The following is a 25,555-nucleotide window of genomic DNA, read 5'->3' on the forward strand; positions in this document are numbered from 1 at the left end:
TGACCAAACCTTATTGGACTTTTAGTCTAATCACATTTATTCATTTTACTTTACATAGTCTAATAATTACGTTAGTCTAATTATTCATAATACATGTTACATAATCTAATAATTACGTTTCAGGGTGGAATTCTTTAGTCATTACCTTAAACATATAAATGCTCTCGTCGGCTGGCCCTCGCTACATATTCAGCGCCACTGGCTCCAGGTCATCTATAAGTCTTTGCTAGGTAAAGCTCCACCTTATCTCAGCTCACTGGTCACCATAACAACACCCACCCGTAGCACGCGCTCCAGCAGATATATCTCACTGGTCATCCCCAAAGCCAATACCTCCTTTGTCCGCCATTTCTTCAAGTTCTCTGCTGTCAATGACTAGAACGAATTGCAAAAATCGCTGAAGTTGGAGACTTTTATATCTCCCTCACTAACTTTAAGCATCAGCTTTCTTAGCACCTTACCGATTGCTGCAGCTGTACACAGCCCATCTGTAAATAGCCCATCCAACTACCTACCTCATCCCCATATTGTTTTTTATTTACTTTTTTTGCTCTTTTGCACACCAGTATTTCTACTTGCACATCATCTGCACATCTATCACTCCAGTGTTAATTTGCTAAATTGTAATTACTTCGCTACGATGGCCTATTTATTGCCTTACCTCCTTACTCCATTTGCACACACTGTATATAGATTTTCTATTGTGTTATTGACTGTACTTTTCTTTATCCCACGTGTAACTCTGTGTTGTTTCTTTTTGTCGCACTGCTTTGCTTTATTTTGGCCAGGTCGCAGTTGTAAATAAGAACTTGTTCTCAACTGGCCTACCTGGTTAAATAAAGGCGAAACAAAAAAAATTGGTTGAGACGCGCGCTCTAAGCCATACAAAGAACCAGTTTAGCACGGGTAGACCTATAGCACAAAAATGGGCATCTTGTTTTCTGTTCCACCTGAGAAATCCCTGCGCATCCATTGTCTCATCAGCCCAGCCGGCCAATTGATTAGCTGGATCGCCACTGTACAAAGCATCTAGACATTACTTCCCCTTGCTTATAGCCTAACGTTTGGTTTGCAACAACGGGGGGTTGTACAAACATTGCGTTCTGTCTCTCAAAATGTGCTAAATTGTTTCAATGCTGAAATTGGATCCCCACCATCCTATTTTATTAGATTTATTAGGATCCCCATTAGCCGACGCCAATGGCGCCAGCTACTTTTACTGGGGTCCGACATTACAGACAAAAGACTTTACGATTTACATACATTTAAAAACATTAACATGTAGTGTGTGTGTGTGTTCATCTATCAGTTACACATACATGTCAGTACATAAACACAACAAGTAGGTCACATGGGGGAGAGGCATTGTGCTGTGAGGTGTTGCTTTATTTGTTTTTTTAAACCAGGTTTGCTGTTCACTTGCGCTATATAAGATGGAAGGGAGTTCCATGCACTCATGGCTCTGTATAATACTGTATGCTTCCCTTTTCTGGACCTGGAGACTGTGAAAAGACCACTGGTGGCATGTCTGTTGGGGTAAATGTGTGTGTGTGTGTGTGTGTGTGTGTGTGTGTGTGTGTGTGTGTGTGTGTGTGTTATGTAAGTTGACTATGCAAACAATTTGGAATTTCCAACACAATGTTTCTTCTAAAAACAAAAAGTGACGAAGTCAGTGTTTCCTCAACATTACATTTGATTATTCTATGGTTTTAGTTGAGATAGCTAGAAGGTTAAAACCATAGTGGTCTGTGTACATTGTTCATGCTGATACGGAGTAATGAGTGTGTCTTGTTGATGGAAAAACAATTATTCATTTTTACCAAGTGACGTAGTATTTTTCTTACACTATGAGTCAGTTTTTTACTTATGTTTCAACTTCCTAACAGCTTTTTTCACTTTAAAATAGTTGTAATTATGTATTGTATCTTTTTAAAGGAAGAAAAATAATCTCACCATTTGCCTTTTAATCAAAATATTGATACATAATTGATAATCATGGATATTCAACTTGTCTATTCATGTTTATGTTTTATTTGTATATGTGTATGTGGTACGCATTGGTGATGTTCAGCTATATTGCTTACAGTATATTGTATGTTTGGAAAGTTTTCTACCTAAATAAATCGAAGACGAGTTCAGACAGAGTATTTGTATCAGCTGATCTTGAACCAATTAGATTCACTCTACTGTAATATGGCGGTCTATTTAGTCAACCAGGTAATACACACTCATTCCATGATGGCTGCTGCGTGCAAGCTATGCACTGGTGTTTTTGTCGACATGCTATGCTGTAACATGCAGTACTCGCCCTGCATGTCTGCTTTCTGACCACCCACCCCAGACTCCACCTGTTTGGGCACTGCTTTTGTTTCAGTCAGGGGGATTGGTATAGCATACCTTGTTCACTGTTTATTATTATGTTATCATAATGCATGCTCTGGCAGTGAGCTACCCCGAAGGAGCAGAGCCTAACGCCAAGAGTAACATATAGACGTGTTTTAATATTTTCTAATAAATGTCCAATTTATATGTCAATATACATGAGCAGCATCATGAAGTTGTTTTTTCAACATACTATCTTCTACAATCATATCCAAAATCATAACCATAAGTCAAGTACTCTATTAATGTCACACATATCCTGTAAGCCAGACCTCCGTGTGCTGCTGGTGACAGTGGCTTCTGATGTGGTGGCAGCAGACACATGCGAAACTATACCCAACACCTCAGGGGAACATGGATGCATCTCTTTTACACGCCATCATTTTCAGAAACCAGTGAGTGAATAACTCAACGACCAAACAGACAGAGCCTACCCTGCATGGCATACGAATATGGAGCGCAGGCTGTATCCCTATTCTCACTCACTACTCCTTTGTCTTTGTGTAAATCTCATTCTTAATCAGAATGCTCAAGGCCTAAGTGGTACTCTCTTCTGATTTAAAAATGTTGTAAAACTCATAGTTATAATAGTATAGTACTCCTCTGGAGATCCAGAGAAACACGTTATGATCCTCCAGAGGCGGCTGAAGAAGTCCTAATGGCGTTCTTTTTCTTCTTTGGCTATTTGCCTCCAGCTCCGTCCTCCATAAATAATGAAATATAGTTGAGTATTGCGACAATTTGCAATGTTGATGTACTTACTGTATACATTGCCTAAATAACTGTTTTGACACAGAAGTCAAACATTTCAAAAGCATGTCTGCTGTATAATATTCAATAGAGATGGGTTGTGTTGCCTTAAATATAGAACATCAGGCCTGAGACCCACGCTAACATAAATTCTTGAGTTACTCACCACGGCTTTCAGCAGACACTCAATGTTCTGAAAACAGACAGACGAGAGCACTGTAAGAGTAGGAATAACGACAATCTTTATTGTAGCTGTTTCACAAAACATACCACAGACATCCAAAGAAAATAGTCGTTGCTCATTTGTAATATTATAATATAAGTTTGTGATTTGATATTACTTTGGACACAGTGGAGGGCCATGTATAGGGCCAGGTAAAAATCATAGCCTCCTCTTTCTGCACCTCTTGCAGGAGGAGGACATCTTTGTTACAGTTATCTTCGCTGAGAGAGTTGCTCAGATTTCATCTCCAGGCACATTGCTCCTTGGTGAACCCAGCTGGTTGAGGTATACATTCTCTGTGGAATCATTCTGCAAACAGACAGACATACCGTATATAACTATCGGAACCTAGTATCAGTTTTACAAAACATGTCAAAGTAATTTCTACATTGTCAAGTTGTCTATGTCCAAAATGATACACATAAGCTGCAGGGTTGCTTAAAAAGACTATCATAATAATAAACCTTTTCAGATGGCTCTTATTTCTTACCTCAGTGTTCACCTCCTCGTTGGCAACCTATGGTGTCACCAGAAGATGGTTGTGAGGCTGAGGAAATCTACCTCTGGCTTTGCAACAGCCATAAACTCCAAGGGCTGCTCCTCCATCTCCGAGGGCTGATGCTCCTCAACCTCCACAAGTTCCAGGCTGTGATGCAGCCCGACAGTATGCTCTCGATGGTGCTCCTGTAGAAGACTGTTAGGGCCCTCGAGGACAGGCCAAATTTCATCAGCATCCTGTGCTTTCTTCACCACGGTGTGTCTGTGTGGTTTGACTATTTCAGCTCCTTGGAGCTGCCTACAAGGAGGCAGGTCCAAATAAAATCATATATAAAATCCTCACTTAAAAACTGCATTTTGTGTTTACATGGGTTATCTTTGTGTAATATTAAAATTTGTTTGATGATCTGAAACATTTAAGTGTGACAAATGTGCAAAAAAAATAAGAAATGAGGAAGAGGGCAAATAGTTTTTCACAGCATTGTGTGTGTATATATATATATATATATATACACTGCTCCAAAAACGTTTTTCTTTACATAGTTGAATGTGCTGACAACAAAATCACACAAAAATAATCAATGGTCTGGATTTGGAGTCACACACTCAAAATTAAAGTGGAAAACCACACTACAGGCTGATCCAACTTTGATGTAATGTCCTTAAATCAAGTCAAAATGAGGCTCAGGAGTGTGTGTGGCCTCCACGTGCCTGTATGACCTCCCTACAATGCCTGGGCATGCTCCTGATGAGGTGGCGGATGGTCTCCTGAGTGATCTCCTCCCAGACCTGGACTATAGCATCCGCCAACTCCTGGACAGTCTGTGGTGCGAGACATGATGTCCAAGATGTGCTCAATTGGATTCAGGTCTGGGGAACAGGCGGGCCAGTCCATAGCATCAATGCCTTCCTCTTGCAGGAACTGCTGACACACTCCAGCCACAGGAGGCCTAGCATTGTCTTGCATTAGGAGGAATCCAGGGCCAACCGCACCAGCATATGGTCTCACAAGGGGTCTGAGGATCTCATCTCGGTACCTAATGGCAGTCAGGCTACCTCTGGCGAGCACATGGAGGGCTGTGCGGCCCCCCAAAGAAATGCCACCCCACACCATGACTGACCCACCGCCAAACCGGTCATGCTGGAGGATGTTGCAGGCAGCAGAACGTTCTCCACGGCGTCTCTAGACTCTGTCACGTCTGTCACATGTGCTCAGTGTGAACCTGCTTTCATCTGTGAAGAGCACAGGGCGCCAGTGGCGAATTTGCCAATCTTGGTGTTCTCTGGCAAATGCCAAACGTCCTGCACGGTGTTGGGCTGTAAGCACAACCACCACCTGTGGACGTCGGGCCCTCATACCACCCTCATGGAGTCTGTTTCTGACCGTTTGAGCAGACACATGCACATTTGTGGCCTGCTGGAGGTCATTTTGCAGGGCTCTGGCAGTGCTCCTCCTGCTCCTCCTTGCACAAAGGCGGAGGTAGTGGTCCTGCTGCTGGGTTGTTGCCCTCCTACGGCCTCCTCCACGTCTCCTGATGTACTGGCCTGTCTCCTGGTAGCGCCTCCATGCTCTGGACACTACGCTGACAGACACAGCAAACCTTCTTGCCACAGCTCGCATTGATGTGCCATCCTGGATGAGCTGCACTACCTGAGCCACTTGTGTGGGTTGTAGACTCCGTCTCATGCTACCACTAGAGTGAAAGCACCGCCAGCATTCAAAAGTGACCAAAACATCAGCCAGGAAGCATAGGAACTGAGAAGTGGTCTGTGGTTACCACCTGCAGAACCACTCCTTTATTGGGGGTGTCTTGCTAATTGCCTATAATTTCCACCTGTTGTCTATTCCATTTGCACAACAGCATGTGAAATTTATTGTCAATCAGTGTTGCTTCCTAAGTGGACAGTTTGATTTCACAGAAGTGTGATTGACTTGGAGTTACATTGTGTTGTTTAAGTGTTCCCTTTATTTTTTTGAGCAGTATATATATATATATATATATATATACACACACACACACACACACACACACACACACACACACACACACACACACACACACACAGTTACAGTCGGAAGTTTACATACACTTTAGCCAAATACATTTAAACTCACAATTCCTGACATTTAATCCTAGTAAAAATTCCCTGTCTTAGGTCAGTTAGGATCACCACTTTATTTTAAGAATGTGAAATGTCAGAATAATAGTAGAGAGAATTATTTATTTCAGCTTTTATTTCTTTCATCACATTCCCAGTGGGTCAGAAGTTTACATACACTCAATTAGTATTTGGTAGCATTGCCTTTAAATTGTTTAACTTGGGTCAAACGTTTTGGGAAGCCATCCACAAGCTTCCCACAATAAGTTGGGTGAATTTTGGCCCATTCCTCCTGACAGAGCTGGTGTAACGGAGTCAGGTTTGTAGGCCTCCTTGCTCGCACATGCTTTTTCAGTTCTGCCCACACATTTTCTATGGGATTGAGGTCAGGGCTTTGTGATGGCCACTCCAATACGTTGACTTTGTTGTCCTTAACCCATTTTGCAACAACTTTGGAAGTATGCTTGGGGTCATTGTCCATTTGGAAGACCCATTTGCGACCAAGCTTTAACTTCCTGACTAATGTCTTGAGATGTTCGTTCAATATATCCACATTATTGTCCATCCTTATGATGCCATCTATTTTGTGAAGTGCACCAGTCCCTCCTGCAGCAAAGCACCCCCACAGTATGATGCTGCCACCCCCGTGCTTCACGGTTGGGATGGTGTTCTTCGGCTTGCAACCCTCCCCCTTTTTCCTCCAAACATAACAAGGGTCATTATGGCCAAACAGTTCTATTTTTGTTTCATCAGACCAGAGGACATTTCTCCAAAAATGTACGGTCTTTGTCCCCATGTGCAGTTGCAAACCGTAGTCTGTCTTTTTTATGGAGGTTTTGGAGCAGTGGCTTCTTCCTTGCTGAGCGCCCTTTCAGGTTATGTCGATATAGGACTCGTTTTACTGTGGATATAGATACTTTTGTACCTGTTTCCTCCAGCATCTTCACAAGGTCCTTTGCTGTTGTTCTGGGATTGATTTGCACTTTTTGCACCAAAGTACGTTAATTTCTAGGAGACAGAATGCGTCTCCTTCCTGAGCAGTGTGATGGCTGCGTGGTCCCATAGTGTTTATACTTGCGTATTATTGTTTTTACAGATGAACGTGGTACCTTCAGACGTTTGGAAATTGCTCCCGAGGATGAACCAGAATGTGGAGGTCTACAATTGTTTTTCTGAGGTCTTGGCTGATTCCTTTTGATTTTCCCATGATGTCAAGCAAAGAGGCACTGACTTTGAAGGTAGGCCTTGAAATAGATCCACAGGTACACCTCCAATTGACTCAAATTATGTCAATTAGCCTATCAGAAGCTTCTAAAGCCATGACATCATTTTCTGGAATTTTCCAAGCTGTTTAAAGGCACAGTCAACTTAGTGTATGTAAACTTCTGACCAACTGGAATTGTGATAAAGTGAAATAAGTGAAATAATACGTCTGTAACAATTGTTGGAAAAATGACTTGTGTCATGCACAAAGTAGATGTCTTATCCGACTTGCCAAAACTATAGTTTGTTAACAAGACATTTGTGGAGTGGTTGAAAATGAGTTTTAATGACTCCAACCTAAGTGTATGTAAACTCCCGACTTCAACTTGAAATTTGCTTTCAAGTTGAGCTGCATCACTCAAGCTTCAAATCAAGATTAAACTGAGGCCTACATTTAGCAATGTACAAATTATTATAATTATTTTCCGGCCCCACTGCCTTTCGCTCCGACAAAAATTGCCGTGCAGCTGCATCTATTTGCATGCCCCTGACGTATGTGTTATTACCGTCATAAAGTATGTTTCTATCATGTGTGAAAAGTGTGGTGAAGCTTCCCTGTCGTTTGTGAGACTTTACATCTTCCTGTTCATTCTGTTGCCTTGTCATGTACCCTTTTGTTAATATAGGCTGAAGATACCCATAAACTTCAACCTATATGTAAAGAAGGAGGTGAGAAACTTAAAAGGCAGGTTTGCTATTTAGAATGCACTGGGTAAGGTAGGAGGTGATACTGGGAGCAGGTGTTCCGTCCAGTAAGAGGACAGGAAGGATAGGGCAGAAACACTTGGAATCCAGATAGAGAGTTTCAGCTCCCATTTCCTTTCCACTTTCAAGGTATGGAAGAAAAATGATCTATACAAAAAATGATTTCCCATTCAGCTGAACATACATTTACATTAGATTTACATTTTTAGTCATTTAGCAGACGCTCTTATCCAGAGCGACTTACAGTAGTGAATGCATACATTTCATACATGGCCCCCCGTGGGAATCGAACCCACAACCCTGGCGTTGCAAACACCATGCGTTGCAAACACCATGCTCTACCAACTGAGCTACAGGGAAGACTGTGCATACAGTACATATGAATACATTATTTATCTATACATAATTAGAAAGGCATCAAATCTACATATTAACCTACATCTAGTCTCTCAACCATGAAAACACATGCAGTTGAGTGAAACTAACACCTAAGATGTTTTGGAGAGATTGTGGTTGGCCTGACTGACAAGAGACAGGAAATAGAGCAAGCAGTCAGTGCTAGAAAATGACAGGTTGTAGAATAGCAGATCCAGAGTAGCCAAGGGACGTGATAGGTAGGAATGAGGAGGGCCCGTGGTTGCAGAAAAGCAATACTTGAATTTATTGCAGATGAAGAATTTCAGGATACATGGCTTGTCTTGAAAAACCGTTGTCCGTAGCAGTAACAATCAGTATACAAAAACTCAACAATCAGTATACAAAAACTCAACAATCAGTATACAAAAACTCACAAAAATGACAGCGAGTCTGAAGTTCAGCCCCTCAATTGGGTTCCTACTTCAGCTAAGACTATGCCTAAATCATTCCATGGAGGGCCTAGTGTCTGCAGTTTTTTTTCAACTTTCAGTTTAGACCTAGACAACCAGGTGAGGGAAGTTCTTTACTAATTAGTGACCTTAATTCATCAAGTAAAAGAGAGGAGCGAAAACCCAGACACTCAGCCTTCCGTGGAATGAGCTTAACATGATCTAGTCCAGGGTTTCCAAAACTCGATCTTGGGTTCCCCCCCCCACATTTAGTTTTTTGCCCTAACACTCCACCGCTGATTCAAATAACCAACTCATCATCAAGCTTTGATTATTTGAGTCATCTGTGTAGTGCTAGAGCAGGACCGAGCTGTGGAAACCCTGATGTAAGCCAACCCCGTCTGTTTTGCCCCCTAGTTGCGCTGGAGTCAGTTGTTGCTAAACAACCAACCCGTCTACGCTAAACAGCATATTAGGGATTCCCCCTTCATCAGCTCTGAACAGAGCCTAACTCTCCCCTTTACTGGGACTAAAGAGAGTCTACCAGGACAGCCTAAATCAACTGCCTGTGCATATCGGACACAACAAACTGCTTTGGAGCACGTTGTAAAATGGTGTTAAACCCTGAGCTGAGAGAAAAGGACAGCCTTTCGACCTTAGCACCTAAACCATTCCCATATCAATGAACCAATGTGTACATTTAATTAGCTGAACTTTACTTTGTTAATAACACCAGGCAATACTATGAAAACAGTGATCGATGCTCTGCTGTGGCCTCTCCCTTGTAAACCAGACAAGACAGTCATTTTGCAGACAGTACCAGAAACTGTAGTAGTTAAATGTATGCTCACTAGAGGGCAGCAAAACCATGATCATGTAGACCTGTATAAGGGTATGAGGAGATGCCATTGGCCATGTTCGAGAGCATCAAATCCATGATGCATTGTGGGTAAATGGTGACCGACTGACTGATCTACAAATGTCCAAGAGTTGTTATTTATAATGCAAGGGGATTTGTAGATCAGTTATTCGGCAGAAGCCTGCAATGTCGAACAAGCCCAATGGTTGCGCTCCCCTGCTCAGACGTTGCTTGCATTAACCAATGGTTGCATGCCACGTCATCGACTGTCATCAACTGACATATTTCTACAACATATGGTTAGCTGATACTTAAAAAACCTATCCGGGATTTGTAAGATCTGTCAGGTGTCAAACGTCTAAGCTCAGGAACACAGAAATGTCTATGCGTTCAATGGGCTTATTTGATATTCACGTTTGCTGTGAGAAAAATGGCTAAAATAATTTGAATACATTTTTACAGCAAACTTCTAAAAATGTAGTCACAGCTTGTAAACTAAAATGCCCATAAGTAGGCCAACAGAAGCCTACCCACTGGTCACACACTGGTTGAATCAACGTTGTTTCCACGTCCTTTCAATGAAATTGAACCAAAGTTGAATAGATGTCTGTGCCCAGTGGGTATTTTGTCACAGCCTTTTGTTTTAAACAATCGGCAGCTGTTTTATGTTTACAATCAGCAGCCTAATCAATTCTGATTGGCTGCATGAGGCCAATATGGCTTTTATTTTTTGCACATTGAGGCGGCAGTTAGGTCAACATCATTCATAGCAAAAACTGACTACCAGAGGAGGCTGGTGGAAGGAGCTATAGGAGGGCGGGCTCATTGTAATGGCTTGAATTGAATAAATGGAATGGTATCAAACACAAACATATGGAAACCACGTTTGACTCCGTTCCATAAATTCCATTCCAGCCATTAAAATGAGCCCGACCTCCTATAGCTCCTCCCACCAGCCTCCTCTGCAGACCAAGTATAGGCAGTCTGGATCAAAATGTTGTTGTTTTAAAAGGTCAGCGTTGGAACTAACCATTTTAAATTCATATGTACTGTATTTCATCAAGGTAAATGTTTCCTTTAGACTTCACAAGAGGAGCCCAAATAATGTCATGACTCCAGTTCAATTGCACTACATTGTGTCATTGGACATCCACTTTAGCCTTGTCATGGAAATGCCCTGACTCTTAGACGCTGCCCAAATGCTCTGTCTAATCGCAAATACGCCTCGCATGCAAAACAGGTTTGGAAACATTTCTAACTTAACTTTAATATGAATGACAACATTTTTCAAACACAAAAGATACACTTACTGTATACATTACACAGTATAGCAAAGTTGCAGCCAGCTGTGTTTTGAGTAACACCTGCTTCTGACCTGACTGGAAATGTGGAATGGAATGGTCCAATGGAAATGTGTGTGCACGGTGAGAGGATGTGTCATTCCATGGCTGAAGGCTGCTACAGCTGGGTGAAACTTTCTAAACTGCTTACAGTAAGAGTATCTTTTGTATTTGAGATTCTTTTTCAAAATAATTCTGGTATAAAAGTTAAGTTCCAAAGGTGTCCAAAACCGTATTGCAAGCTAGGTTTATGAATGTTTCTAAACGTTAAAACGGAGCGTCGGGATTGTAGTTGACATGTAGTCAGTTGTGATCCATACATTCAGTTAACAACCTAAAAGACTATAAGCCTCCTTGGGTTCTCGAGAGCTAGTGTGGATTAGTTAAGGCCCAGACAATAGGAGCTAACCTGCCTATTTCAAGTGAAATGTGAAACTTAAGCTATGAGCATAAAAGTGTAAGTGACTAACCTCAACCATATTGAACTCTCCTCTTTCCCATGTGATTTATTTTCTATTTATTTAACTAGGCAAGTCAGTTAAGAACAAATTCTTATTTTCAATGACAGCCTAGGAACAGTGGGTTAACTGCCTTGTTCAGGGGCAAAACAACTTATTTTTACCTTGTCAGCTCAGGGATTTGATCTTGCAACCTTTCGGTTACAAGTCTAACTCTCCAACCACTAGGCTACCTGCCACCCCGATGAGAAATGAGAAACTTTTATGAGAAAAAGTTGAGCTAAAGTTTTTGTCAGTGCCCTAAAGAAATTATGAGACATTGCATTTGGGGTAAAATCCATTTCAGCTGGAGAAAGGCCAACATTTTTAGGCCTGAATTAGTTTAATTATTACTACAACTATACTGAACAAAAATATCAACACAACATGTAAAGTGTTGGTCCCATGTTTCATGAGCTGAAATAAAATATCCCAGAATTGTTCCATATGCACAAAAATATTATGTATCTAAAATGTTGTGTACAAATTTGTTTTCATCCCTGTTAGCAAACATTTCTCCTTTGCCCCAATTTTTTTTTTAATCATCCACCTGACAGGTGTGGCAAATCAAGAAGCTGATTAAACAGCATGATCGTTACAAAGGTGCACCTTGTGTTGGGGACAATAAAAGGCCACTAAAATATGCAGTTTTGTCACACAACAATGCCACAGATGTCTCAAGTTTTGAGGGAGTGTGCAATTGGCTTGCTGACTGCAAGAATGTCCACCAGAGCAGTTGCCAGAGAATTGAATGTTCATGTCTCTACCATAAGCCACCTCCAATGTCATTTTTGAGAATTTGGCAGTAAGTCCAACCAGCCTCACAACCGCAGACCACGTGTAACCACGTCAGCCCAGGATCTCCAGATCCGGCTTCTTCACCTATAGGATCATCTGAGACCGGACAGCTGATGAAACAGAGGAATATTTGTCTGTAATAAAGCCCTTTTGTGGGGTAAAACCCATTCTGATTGGCTGGGCCTGGCTCCCAATTTGGTGGGCCTATGCCCTCCCAGGCCCACTCTTGGCTGCGCCCCTGCCCAGTCATGTGAAATCCATAGATTAAGGCCAAATTAATTTATTTCAATTGACTGATTTCCTTATATGAACTGTAACTCAGTAAAATCGTTGAAATTGTTGCATGTTGCGTTTTATATTTTTGTTCAGTAATAGAAACATCTGAGCCATCTAATATTTATAGGCCTAAATAGGGTGTTTGTGACATTTTACACCACAATAAAATGCAATGGATGTTTTCTAATTTACGAATAGAACCTCCTTAATCTTCCATGTAATGGTCAGTAGAGCGACATTTTGGGGACTCCATTGAGCTCAAACAAATGTATTCCTTGGTCAACAACCTGTGACGTCATCTCTGCGATCTCTCTCTTCACATGGATTGATTGGATGCTTACGCACGGATGATGTCATGCATGGAAAGCGGAACACTAAAATAACAGCATGGTCATAAATGGGACGTGCGTAAAAGGCACATCAACATCCATTCGTGCCACTGATGCACGCTCGTGTGGTCTGAAACTCGGAGCATCCCACGAAGTGCACATCAGGCTTGGTGAAACATCCAGCGACAATAAATAATACAGGCTAGGCTACGATAAATTAGAGTAGGCTACTCGGTGGTTTGAATTGGGATACGGCGAACGGTTACGCATGAGCCTCGGCAACAGTGAGAACAGTGAAAGGACCAGCGGGATATACTACAAGAATACTTGGACGAATACTTTTTGGAGAAAACGTTGACTAAATTGTCTCCCAAACGACCAGAACATGAAGAAAAGTCCTGCGAATTCAGGTATGTTGGGAAATGTGTTATTATTGTGGAATACACTATTGTGCGCCCACCCCGCAATTCCAATACGCTTTATTTCAAAAAGATCTTGGAAGCTTGTTGTAGCTGATGTGATATTTTTGAGTGCATGTCTGTCTGAATTTTCAGCACTTAGTTTGATTCCTTTGTATTTTAATTATTTTAATTTGAACCCCTTTTATATACATTTCTGAATATATTTTAGTTTAATGATCTATGGGCTAGTGTTTTTCCCGACATGTCTGCATGTGTACCATATGCCTGGATTTCCCTGGATTTTCATTACTTGCATGACTTGTCATTATACAAGTCAAAGAGCCTACACTTAGACGCAGGGAGCAGTACAGGTCAGTCGCCTCTACTCCTTTTCTCTCCTTTTTATTATCAGACTCTCTCCTTTCTTTTCTTTCTCTCCCTCTTTTTTAAATGTTTCTTCTCTCCCCTCTGACCAGTGTGTGTATGCAGACTGAGTGTTCTCCATCTAGAGGAGAGCCCCCTGGACTTCTCTAGCAATTAAGGCCTCTGTCGGTCTCATTATGCATCATCCCTCTGTCCTTCTCCTTCCTGCTCTCGATGGCTGTGATGTGCTGGCCCTCTCGATGGCTGTGATGTGCTGGCCCTCTCGATGGCTGTGATGTGCTGGCCCTCTCGATGGCTGTGATGTGCTGGCCCTCTCGATGGCTGTGCTCTATTAATACACATAGTGGTGTGTGTGTCACAGCATACCTCTGCTCACTGGCTCTTCTCAGACCCCATCTGTGCTTCCCACTCGTTCCCAACGTTCAGGACCACAGGTCGGGCTCCTGGGATCAAGTGGATCAGAGAATCGGAAAATAACACATGCTGATGCCACAGTGTTTTTTTAGTGTGTTGGGATTCATGCTCGGATCACGGTTGGCAATAGACCACAAATAGATCAGGGACCAGGCTAAGCATCATTAAGTCAGTGTGTGACCTTTCAGAGGGAAGGAGAATGGCCTTTAAAGCAGGACCTTTTCCTACATAGCATTATCCTCAGCAGTCTATGGAGTGTTATCAGTGATTATTACTGTATGTCGGCTCCTGTCTCTGTTTATCATCCCAGAGACCTGGGAGAGCCCTGATACTGATACCAGCCCTTTCTTAGTGGTGGTGTTGAGACAAACCAGACAGCCCGTCCCAAAACACTCCCTAACCCTTCTCCTTGGACCTATCCTTTCAATGTTAAATCTGTAAGTTGTTAGCAATATGGTGGAAGGTCCCCCACTACACTGCTCAAACCTATCCAAACCCTTCAGATCTGCTTATACTGATACCAGTGATCTGTTTGTGAGTTTGAGGCGAAACAGAGGCCCACTCTGAAGGGAAACTCACCCAGGGGCTTCTCTGCTTAGTTCAAGCATTGCATGGATGCGTCCTGATTAAGGGACCGCCTCCGGCTCGGTTGCCTGTATTTCTGAGCTGATTCTTCATGAGTTATGATGATGCTCTGTTCTAGCGGCAATTCTGGGCTTGTGTAGTTGTCACAAGTGGAGATGTTGAGAGAAATGGGGAGAAATGTGAAAAAGCACCTGCACCAAAAAGGCTAAAAAGCACTTGCCTCAGGTTTGCAGTGGTCTATTTTGCGTTGCTGTGGTTAGCGGTGGTCTATTTTGCATTGCTGGGGTTAGCGGTGGTCTATTTTGCGTTGCTGTGGTTAGCGGTGGTCTATTTTGCATCGCTGGGGTTAGCGCTGGTCTATTTCCCGTCCCTGGGGTTAGCGCTGGTCTATTTCCCGTCCCTGGGGTTAGCGCTGGTCTATTTTCCCGTCCCTGTGGTTAGTGCTGGTCTATTTTCCCATCCCTGTGGTTAGCGCTGGTCTATTTCCCGTCGCTGTGGTTAGCGCTGGTCTATTTTCCCGTCCCTGTGGTTAGCGCTGGTCTATTTCCCGTCCCTGTGGTTAGCGCTGGTCTATTTCCCGTCCATATGGTTAGCGCTGGTCTATTTCCCGTCCCTGTGGTTAGCGCTGGTCTATTTCCCGTCCCTGTGGTTAGCGCTGGTCTATTTCCCGTGCCTGTGGTTAGCGCTGGTCTATTTCCCATCCCTGTGGTTAGCGCTGGTTTATTTCCCGTCCCTGTGGTTAGCGCTGGTCTATTTCCCGTCCCTGTGGTTAGCGCTGGTCTATTTCCCGTCCCTGTGGTTAGCGCTGGTCTATTTCTCGTGCCTGTGGTTAGCGCTGGTCTATTTCTCGTGCCTGTGGTTAGCGCTGGTCTATTTCCCGTCCCTGTGGTTAGCGCTGGTCTATTTCCCGTCCCTGTGGTTAGCGCTGGTCTATTTCCCGTCCCTGTGGTTAGCGCTGGTCTATTTCCCGTCCCTGTGGTTAGCGCTGGTCTATTTCCCGTGCCTGTGGTTAGCGCTGGTCTATTTCCCGTGCCTGTGGTTAGCGCTGGTCTATTTCCCGTCCCTGTGGTTAGCGCTGGTCTATTTCCCGTCCCTGTGGTTAGCGCTGGTCTATTTCCCGTCCCTGTGGTTAGCGCTGGTCTATTTCCCGTCCCTGTGGTTAGCGCTGGTCTATTTCCCGTCCCTGTGGTTAGCGCTGGTCTATTTCCCGTGCCTGTGGTTAGCGCTGGTCTATTTCCCATCCCTGTGGTTAGCGCTGGTCTATTTCCCGTCCCTGTGGTTAGCGCTGGTCTATTTCCCGTCCCTGTGGTTAGCGCTGGTCTATTTCCCGTCCCTGTGGTTAGCGCTGGTCTATTTCTCGTGCCTGTGGTTAGCGCTGGTCTATTTCTCGTGCCTGTGGTTAGCGCTGGTCTATTTCCCGTCCCTGTGGTTAGCGCTGGTCTATTTCCCGTCCCTGTGGTTAGCGCTGGTCTATTTCCCGTCCCTGTGGTTAGCGCTGGTCTATTTCCCGTGCCTGTGGTTAGCGCTGGTCTATTTCCCGTCCCTGTGGTTAGCGCTGGTCTATTTCCCGTCCCTGTGGTTAGCGCTGGTCTATTTCCCGTGCCTGTGGTTAGCGCTGGTCTATTTCCCGTGCCTGTGGTTAGCGCTGGTCTATTTCCCGTGCCTGTGGTTAGCGCTGGTCTATTTCCCGTCCCTGTGGTTAGCGCTGGTCTATTTCCCGTGCCTGTGGTTAGCGCTGGTCTATTTCCCGTCCCTGTGGTTAGCGGGGGTCCTTCTCCCTCATCTACTCTCCTCAGTCTTCCATTACTAACAACCAGTGGACATACAGTTGAAGTCGGAAGTTTACATACACCTTAGCCGAATACATTTAAACTCAGTTTTTCACAATTCCTGATATTTAATCCTAGTAAAAATTATCTGTCTTAGGTCAGTTACGATCACCACTTTATTTTAAGAATGTGAAATGTCAGAATAATGGTAGAGAGAGATTTATTTCAGCTTTTATTTCTTTCATCACATTCCCAGTTGGTCAGAAGTTTACATACACTCAATTAGTATTTGGTAGCATTGCCTTTAAATTGTTTAACTTGGGTCAAACATTTTGGGTAGCCTTCCACAAGCGTCCCACAATAAGTTGGGTGAATTTTGGCCCATTCCTCCTGACAAAGCTGGTGTAACTGAGTCAGGTTTGTAGGCCTCCTTGCTCGCGCATGCTTTTTCAGTTCTGCCCACAAATTTTCTATAGGATTGAGGTCAGGGCTTTGTGATGGCCACTCCAATACCTTGACTTTGTTGTCCTTTAGCCATTTTGCAACAACTTTGGAAGTATGCTTGGGGTCATTGTCCATTCGGAAGACCCATTTGCGACCAAGCATTGATTTCCTGACTGATGTCTTGAGATGTTCGTTCAATATATCCACATTATTGTCCATCCTTATGATGCCATCTATTTTGTGAAGTGCACCAGTCCCTCCTGCAGCAAAGCACCCCCACAGCATGATGCTGCCACCCCCGTGCTTCACGGTTGGGATGGTGTTCTTCGGCTTGCAACCCTCCCCCTTTTTCCTCCAAACATAACAAGGGTCATTATGGCCAAACAGTTCTATTTTTGTTTCATCAGACCAGAGGACATTTCTCCAAAAATGTACGGTCTTTGTCCCCATGTGCAGTTGCAAACCGTAGTCTGTCTTTTTTATGGAGGTTTTGGAGCAGTGGCTTCTTCCTTGCTGAGCGCCCTTTCAGGTTATGTCGATATAGGACTCGTTTTACTGTGGATATAGATACTTTTGTACCTGTTTCCTCCAGCATCTTCACAAGGTCCTTTGCTGTTGTTCTGGGATTGATTTGCACTTTTTGCACCATACTACGTTAATTTCTAGGAGACAGAATGCGTCTCCTTCCTGAGCAGTGTGATGGCTGCGTGGTCCCATAGTGTTTATACTTGCGTATTATTGTTTTTACAGATGAACGTGGTACCTTCAGGCGTTTGGAAATTGCTCCCAAGGGTAAACCAGACTTGTCGAGGTCTACAATTGTTTTTCTGAGGTCTTGGCTGATTTTCTTTTGATTTTCCCATGATGTCAAGCAAAGAGGCAGGTACACCTCTAATTGACTCAAATTATGTCAATTAGCCTGTCAGAAGCTTCTAAAGACATCATTTTCTGGAATTTCCCAAGCTGTTTTAAGGCACAGTCAACTTAGTGTACGTAAACTTCTGACCCACTGGAATTGTGATCACAGTGAATTATTTGTGAAATAATCTGTCTGTAAACAATTGTTGGAAAAATTACTTGTGTCAGGCACAAAGTAGATGTCCTAACCAACTTGCCAAAACTATAGTTTGTTAACAAGAAATTTGTGGTGATTTAAAAATGAGTTTTAATGACTCCAACCTAAGTGTATGTAAACTTCCGACGTCAACTGTAGATATTATTAGATATCTTTTTCCACACAGAGCAAGACTTTTGTTTTGTGTCTGATGTCTCCTATGAAGGCAAGGCCAGGGAATCTTCATCTGGACAGAAGCTTCTGTCTGTCTGTCTGGGATACACATTGAGAACTAATGGGCTGGATGTACCCATGTTGTTGCCTGTTTTCCAGTACCATTCTCCAAATGAAAGTATGGTGGGGGCTCAGCTGAGTAAATGCACTCCCCATCTCTCTGTCTGTACACATGAGTGAACCCAGTCAGCTGCACTGTACACTGACTCCTCTCAGGATTCGTCCGCACACTGAATGAGTTGCTTAAGGGTGTGTTATGAACTTGTTACACTTGCTATTTTTTAATACTGGCCTCCATAATGAAGTGGGTGTCAGGTCTCTAATGTGCATTAGCAGCAAGCCTTTCAAAGACTTAATAGCAAATCAAATGTTTTGGTGAAGTGTAACGTCCCCATCTGCATGATTTGTCATCACTAAAATCGTTATCCTGACCTACAGCATTTAGTATTCTAGTCTTCAGCTGAGTTAGTACTAACAGGAAAGAGAGACCAGAAATAAATGTATTGTTAGTGAGTACGAGTTACTAATCTGTAACCGTGTTTGTGTTTGTCAGATCATGAAGGTCAACTGGGACCACTAGGCATCTCTGGTTCCTGGGCACAGGCAGTTGAAAGTAGGCCAGAATCTCTCAACTCAGGTCCAGGGTACCACCACACAGGGAGTGCAGGCTTTTGTTCCAGCCGAATACTAACTCTTGAATCAATTAATCAACGAGCCATTGACCAGTTGCATCAGGTGTGTAAGTGCTGAATCAGATTAGTGCTGGGCTGGAACAAATGCCTGCATACTGTGTGAGTGTCCCTGGACCAGAATTGAGCAACACCGTAGTAAAGGGATGCTGTTTATCAACCCTCCATGTGGGTGGACGAGTTGAGCAATCCTGTATGTAATACGGACATTTTGTATCTACTTTTTCTCATTAGGCTCCAGTGTGTCAGCCATCCTCCTACTCAGTAGCACAACGGCAGATCCAGGTCCCGTAGTGACCAAGCAGCAGATGAGGAGTCAATAATGCTCTTTATGTCTCCTTAACAATGCTGCCTTACAGTGAAGCCAGCTCATTCCCTGAGTCTGAGACACTCTGTACTGGACCAACCCCAACTCACTGTGGATAGTGCTTCTAATGGTTCACTGAGTTCGAGCATGGTGCTGGCAACACAAGGGTTGTGGATTAGATTTCCCACATGGGCCATTGGTTGTTAATGTTCGTCCTGTGTCATTGTTAATGTTGACTATTCTCTCTTTATTCTAAAGTGTCTGCTAAGTGACCTATTAAGCTCTCTCGTTGGTGAGTATCACACCAGAACACCCACTCAGAACCATTTGTGAGGATATGCAAATTCACAGAACCCCAAGTACCTTTGAGAACCATAGGCTAAGTAGTGGGTTTTTCTATCTCTATTTCCTGCTGGAGAAGCTTTAAGCTTTCATTAGCCTAATCTTAAACCCCCTACAGGAAGTAACCCATGACTTATTATGGCTAATTTGTCTCCTGTCTCCCCAGGTCCAGATGCCTCTATGATTAGCCTCGCTGTGCAGGAATGCCCACTGACGTTTTGTTTCGGAATGCCGTCAAAACCGCCGAAAATACTGTGGTGCGCTCTGTGACATCATTAGCCAGTGTGTCAGAGTTCAGCTATATATATATATATATATATATATATATATATATATATATATATATATATATATATATATATATATATATATATATACTGCTCCAAAAAATAAAGGGAACACTTAAACAACACATCCTAGATCTGAATGAAAGAAATAATCTTATTAAATACTTTTTTCTTTACATAGTTGAATGTGCTGACAACAAAATCACACAAAAATAATCAATGGAAATCCAATTTATCAACCCATGGAGGTCTGGATTTGGAGTCACACTCAAAATTAAAGTGGAAAAGGCTGATCCAACTTTGATGTAATGTCCTTAAAACAAGTCAAAATGAGGCTCAGTAGTGTGTGTGGCCTCCACGTGCCTGTATGACCTCCCTACAATGCCTGGGCATGCTCCTGATGAGGTGGCGTATGGTCTCCTGAGTGATCTCCTCCCAAACCTGGACTAAAGCATCCGCCAACTCCTGGACAGTCTGTGGTGCAACGTGGCGTTGGTGGATGGAGCGAGACATGATGTCCCAGATGTGCTCAATTGGATTCAGGTCTGGGGAACAGACGGCCAGTCCATAGCATCAATGCCTTCCTCTTGCAGGAACTGCTGACACACTCCAGCCACATGAGGTCTAGCATTGTCTTGCATTAGGAGGAACCCAGGGCCAACCGCACCAGCATATGGTCTCACAAGGGGTCTGAGGATCTCATCTCGGTACCTAATGGCAGTCAGGCTACCTCTGGCGAGCACATGGAGGGCTGTGCGGCTCCCCAAAGAAATGCCACCCCACACCATGACTGACCCACCGCCAAACCGGTCATGCTGGAGGATGTTGCAGGCAGCAGAACGTTCTCCACGGCGTCTCCAGACTCTGTCACGTCTGTCACATGTGCTCAGTGTGAACCTGCTTTCATCTGTGAAGAGCACAGGGCGCCAGTGGCGAATTTGCCAATCTTGGTGTTCTCTGGCAAATGCCAAACGTCCTGCACGGTGTTGGGCTGTAAGCACAACCCCCACCTGTCGACGTCGTGCCCTCATACCACCCTCATGGAGTCTGTTTCTGACCGTTTGAGCAGACACATGCACATTTGTGGCCTGCTGGGGGTCATTTTGCAGGGCTCTGGCAGTGCTCCTCCTGCTCCTCCTTGCACAAAGGCGGAGGTAGCGGTCCTGCTGCTGGGTTGTTGCCCTCCTACGGCCTCCTCCACGTCTCCTGATGTACTGGCCTGTCTCCTGGTAGCGCCTTCATGCTCTGGACACTACGCTGACAGACACAGCAAACCTTCTTGCCACAGCTCGCATTGATGTGCCATCCTGGATGAGCTGCACTACCTGAGCCACTTGTGTGGGTTGTAGACTCCGTCTCATGCTACCACTAGAGTGTAAGCACCGCCAGCATTCAAAAGTGACCAAAACATCAGCCAGGAAGCATAGGAACTGAGAAGTGGTCTGTGGTCTCCACCTGCAGAACCACTCCTTTATTGGGGGCGTCTTGCTTATTGCCTATAATTTCCACCTGTTGTCTATTCCATTTGCACAACAGCATGTGAAATTTATTGTCAATCAGTGTTGCTTCCTAAGTGGACAGTTTGATTTCACAGAAGTGTGATTGACTTGGAGTTACATTGTGTTGTTTAAGTGTTCCCTTTATTTTTTTGAGCAGTGTATATAGATAGATGTTGATTTGTGTAACACGGATGACATTTCAGCTTAAAGCCTAGAACCCCCCCCCCCCCCCCCCCCCCCACACACACACACACACTAGAGGTCGATTAATTAGGGCCGATTTCAAGTTTTCATAACAATCGGTATTATTGGCCACCGATTTGCCCATTTTATTATATTTTTTTACACCTTTTATTTAACTAGGCAAGTCAGATTAAGAACACTTTCTTATTTTCAATTACGGCCTAGGAACGGGGGTTAACTGCCTTGTTCAGGGGGGGATTCGTTTTTTCAACCTTCCGGTTACTAGTCCAACGCTCTAACCACCTGCCTTACATTGCATTCCACGAGGAGCCTGCATGGCAGGCTGACTACCTGTTACGTGAGGGCAGCAAGAAGCCAAGGTAAGTTGCTAGCTAGCATTAAACGTATCTTATAAAAAGCAATCAATCTTAACATAATCACTAGTTAACTACACATGGTTGATGATATTACTAGTTTATTTAACGTGTCCTGCGTTGCATATAAATCGATGTGGTGCCTGTTAATTTCTCATTGAATCACAGCCTACTTCGCCAAACGGGTGATGATTTAACAAGCGCATTTGCGAAAAAAGCACTGTCGTTGCACAAATGTACCTAACCATAAACATCAATGCCTTTCTTTAAAATCAATACGCAAGTATATATTTTTAAACCTGCATATTTAGTTAATATTGCCTGCTAACATGAATTTGTGTCACTTCTCTTGCGTTCTGTGCAAGCAGAGTCAGGGTATATACAGCAGTCTGGGCCGCCTGGCTCATTGCGGACTGTGTGAAGTCCATTTATTCCTAACGTAATTAATTTGCCAGAATTTTACATAATTATGACATAACATTGAAGGTTGTGCAGTGTAACAGGAATATTTAGACTTAGGGATGCCACCCTTTAGATAAAATACGGAACGGTTCCGTATTTCACTGAAATAATAAACGTTTCGTTTTCGAAATGATAGTTTCCGGATTCGACTATATTAATGACCAAAGGCTCGTATTTCTGTGTGTTATTATGTTATAATTAAGTCTATGATTTGATATTTGATAGAGCAGTCTGACTGAGCGATGGTAGGCAGCAGCAGGCTCGTAAGCATTCATTCAAACAGCACCTTCGTGCGTTTTGCCAGCAGCTCTTCGCAATTCTTCAAGCATTGCGCTGTTTATGACTTCAAGCCTATCAACTCCCAAGATTAGGCTGGTGTAACCGATGTGAAATGGCTAGCTAGTTAGCGGGTGCGCGCTAATAGCATTTCAAACATCACTCGCTCTGAGACTTGGAGTAGTTGTTCCCCTTGCTCTACATGGGTAAAGCTGCTTCGAGGGTGGCTGTTGTCGATGTGTTCCTGGTTCGGGCCCAGGTAGGAGCAAGGAGAGGGACGGAAGCTATACTGTTACACTGGCAATACTAAAGTGCCTATAAGAACATCCAATAGTGAAAGGTATATGAAATACAAATGGTATAGAGAGAAATAGTCCTATAATTCCTAATAATAACTACAACCCAAAACGTCTTACCTGGGAATATTGAAGACTCATGTTAAAAGGAACCACCAGCTTTCATATGTTCTGAGCAAGGAACTTAAACGTTCGCTTTTTTACATGGCACATATTGCAATTTTACTTTCTTCTCCAACACTTTGTTTTTGCATTATTTAAACCAAATTGAACATGTTTCATTATTTATTTGAGGCTAAAGTGATAGTATTTATGTATTATATTAAGTTAAAATAAGTGTTCATTCAGTATTGTTGTAATTGTCATTATTACAAATAAATAAAAAATAAAATATCGGCCGACCTTATCGGTATCGGCTTTTTTGGGTCCCCCAATAATCGGTATCGGCGGTGAAAAATCATAATCGGTCGACCTCTAACACACACTTAAAACAGGGCCATGTCACTATGGCTTAGGGTGATGGGCAATCCTCTAGTGTTAATCATTATTTAGTTATAGAACTTATATAAAACATACACCTTCTGTTGAGAGCAGCTGTCATTAACAAAGCATAACTAATGAGCTAGTCATTATTGCCATGCAGATTAGCTTGTAAACATAACGTGGACAGTCATATTAGAGGGTAATATAGACTGGGTCAGTCATCTAATCAAGAGAACAGATTTTTCTCCAAAACTGTTTATTGCATTTCCGCAGATGCAATTAAACCAGTAATTGACTGAGTAATGGCATGTGTTTTAAAGAGTTGTTTTTAAAGTACTATGGTAGGTAATGTGGATGGCCATGTCAATTAATAGTTGCATAATATCCCAGTAGAAGCCACGTAGGGCATATTTAACGCTCTGAGGTCTTGTATTTATCTGGGAGTGCTCTGTGACCAAATTCCACATGCACAGACACTACCAGTGTGTGTGTGTGTGTGTGTGTGTGTGTGTGTGTGGAGACTGTCTGGGTCAGTGCAGCAGATTTAGACATCAGGAGCCTGCCATGCTGATTACAGGGACACAAGCCACAAGAAACCACAGGAACTCTTTCTCTCTCTCTGCCTCTCCATTTCTCCCTCTCGTTCTCTCACTCGCTCACTCACTCCCGAAGCCATGACTCCGTTTAGTCTAATTCGCAGAGACAGGACAGAGGTGTGTGGGTGGGTGGAATCCCAAAACACACATTATTGTTGACTACCTAGCCCTCAGTCTTGTTTGTCCACACACTCTGTACCCTGCTGTGTGTTAGGCAGTACTTAGTGAATTGATAAGGCATCCAAGCCACTGTTGATGATTCATTTTCTCAATGTCAACATGTGTCAGTATTTAACTCCATCTGTTAGAGTTGATAGAACTAACAAAACAATCAGCCATTCAAAATGCTAAGTGTGGATCTGATAGCCTGAGTCCAAGATCTGTCTGTGCTGTCTTGGCAACTCCCTTGCTATGAGTGTCACGCCAAACAAGTTGGAACACAAACAGATCAGAGACTCAGGCTAGGTCTGGGCAATGTAGAGCCGGAGACTCCTGGGCCTGGACCCGACACTGTGAGGATATATCCCATTCTGGTCTGTCTGCTGCCAGCTTCCTCCAGGCTCTAATTACTAACTTATGGTGAGGAAATATCCAGCAGATATCCCAGTACTACCACAGCCACACTGGGAAGGACAGAATGACGGACTGCAGTCCAAGCACTTTTTCAACACTTTGATTTAACATCTTACTGACCTGGGGTTGGGGGGGGGATTTTGGAAAGCAAAAGGTCTGTCTTTGAGTTAGAGTTGAGAAATGATTGTCTTGTGGACTGGGTTAGATTGTAGATACCAGCTTTTGTATCTGTTTTGTCCTGTGAGCAGCCATTCCAAGAGTGATTACTCAGCCTTTGGGACATTGCTTATTCAGCTATATATTGGCCATGACATTCATTCTCTATTTGGTTATGAACTGGGAAGTGTAACTTCTCACACTGACTGGTTTACACCAGATCATCTTTAACCAATGAAAACCATGAGAAATTGCTAGCAAACAGAACTGTCAAATACCAAGTCTAATCACTGTCTTATTGAACGCAGGCCTCGTTCATTAACTCAACCACACTGACTCTACATCATCTCAATCCGCCTCTTTACACCGGGTCAATTGCCTTCTATCTGCCCCGTGGCAGGAAATGCCAATCTAGCGAGTGGGAATTAGTGCACGTGTGAGAGAGTCTTTAGATTCCCCCATAGCCCCAGTGAGCCCCACTCACGCATGCCCTCTCCCCCAGCATTTGGACACCATCAGTGGGAAATATGGGGATTGGGGATGAGCATGTGGCTGCCGTCGGGAGCGGAGAGAGTCGGGTGATTGGATCAAATCAAGGTCCCTCAATCAGGGTGTGTGTGTGTGTGTGTGTGTGTGTGTGTGCACGCGCGTGTACGTGTGTGTATGCTAGAGGTCAACCGATTAATCTGCATGGCCGATTTTCAAGTCTTCATAACAATCGGCATTTTTGGAAGCCGATTACATTGCATTCCACGAGGAGACTGCGTGGCAGGCTGACCACCTGTTACCCAATGCAGCACGGAGCCAAGGTAAGTTGCTAGCTAGCATTAAACTTATCTTATAAAACATTTTTACATTTTTTTTTAAACATTTTAGTAATTTAGCAGACGCTCTTATCCAGAGCGACTTACAGTAGTGAAT

At 43.4% G+C, this 25,555-nt stretch overlaps 1 protein-coding gene across 1 annotated transcript in view; it reads left to right on the forward strand.

The window, feature by feature from the left end:
• The first annotated feature begins 12,981 nt into the window (after window positions 1-12,981).
• LOC115178846 (septin-9) overlaps window positions 12,982-25,555 on the forward strand; it is a 75,857-nt gene continuing 63,283 nt past the window's right edge. The window contains exon 1 of the mRNA XM_029740208.1: window positions 12,982-13,236. Coding sequence (XP_029596068.1) covers window positions 13,212-13,236 — 25 coding nt within the window. The 5' untranslated portion in view covers window positions 12,982-13,211. The remainder of the gene's footprint in view (window positions 13,237-25,555) is intronic.

Source organism: Salmo trutta, chromosome 38 (genome assembly GCF_901001165.1).
Source record: "Salmo trutta chromosome 38, fSalTru1.1, whole genome shotgun sequence".
Taxonomy (NCBI): Eukaryota; Metazoa; Chordata; class Actinopteri; order Salmoniformes; family Salmonidae; genus Salmo; species Salmo trutta.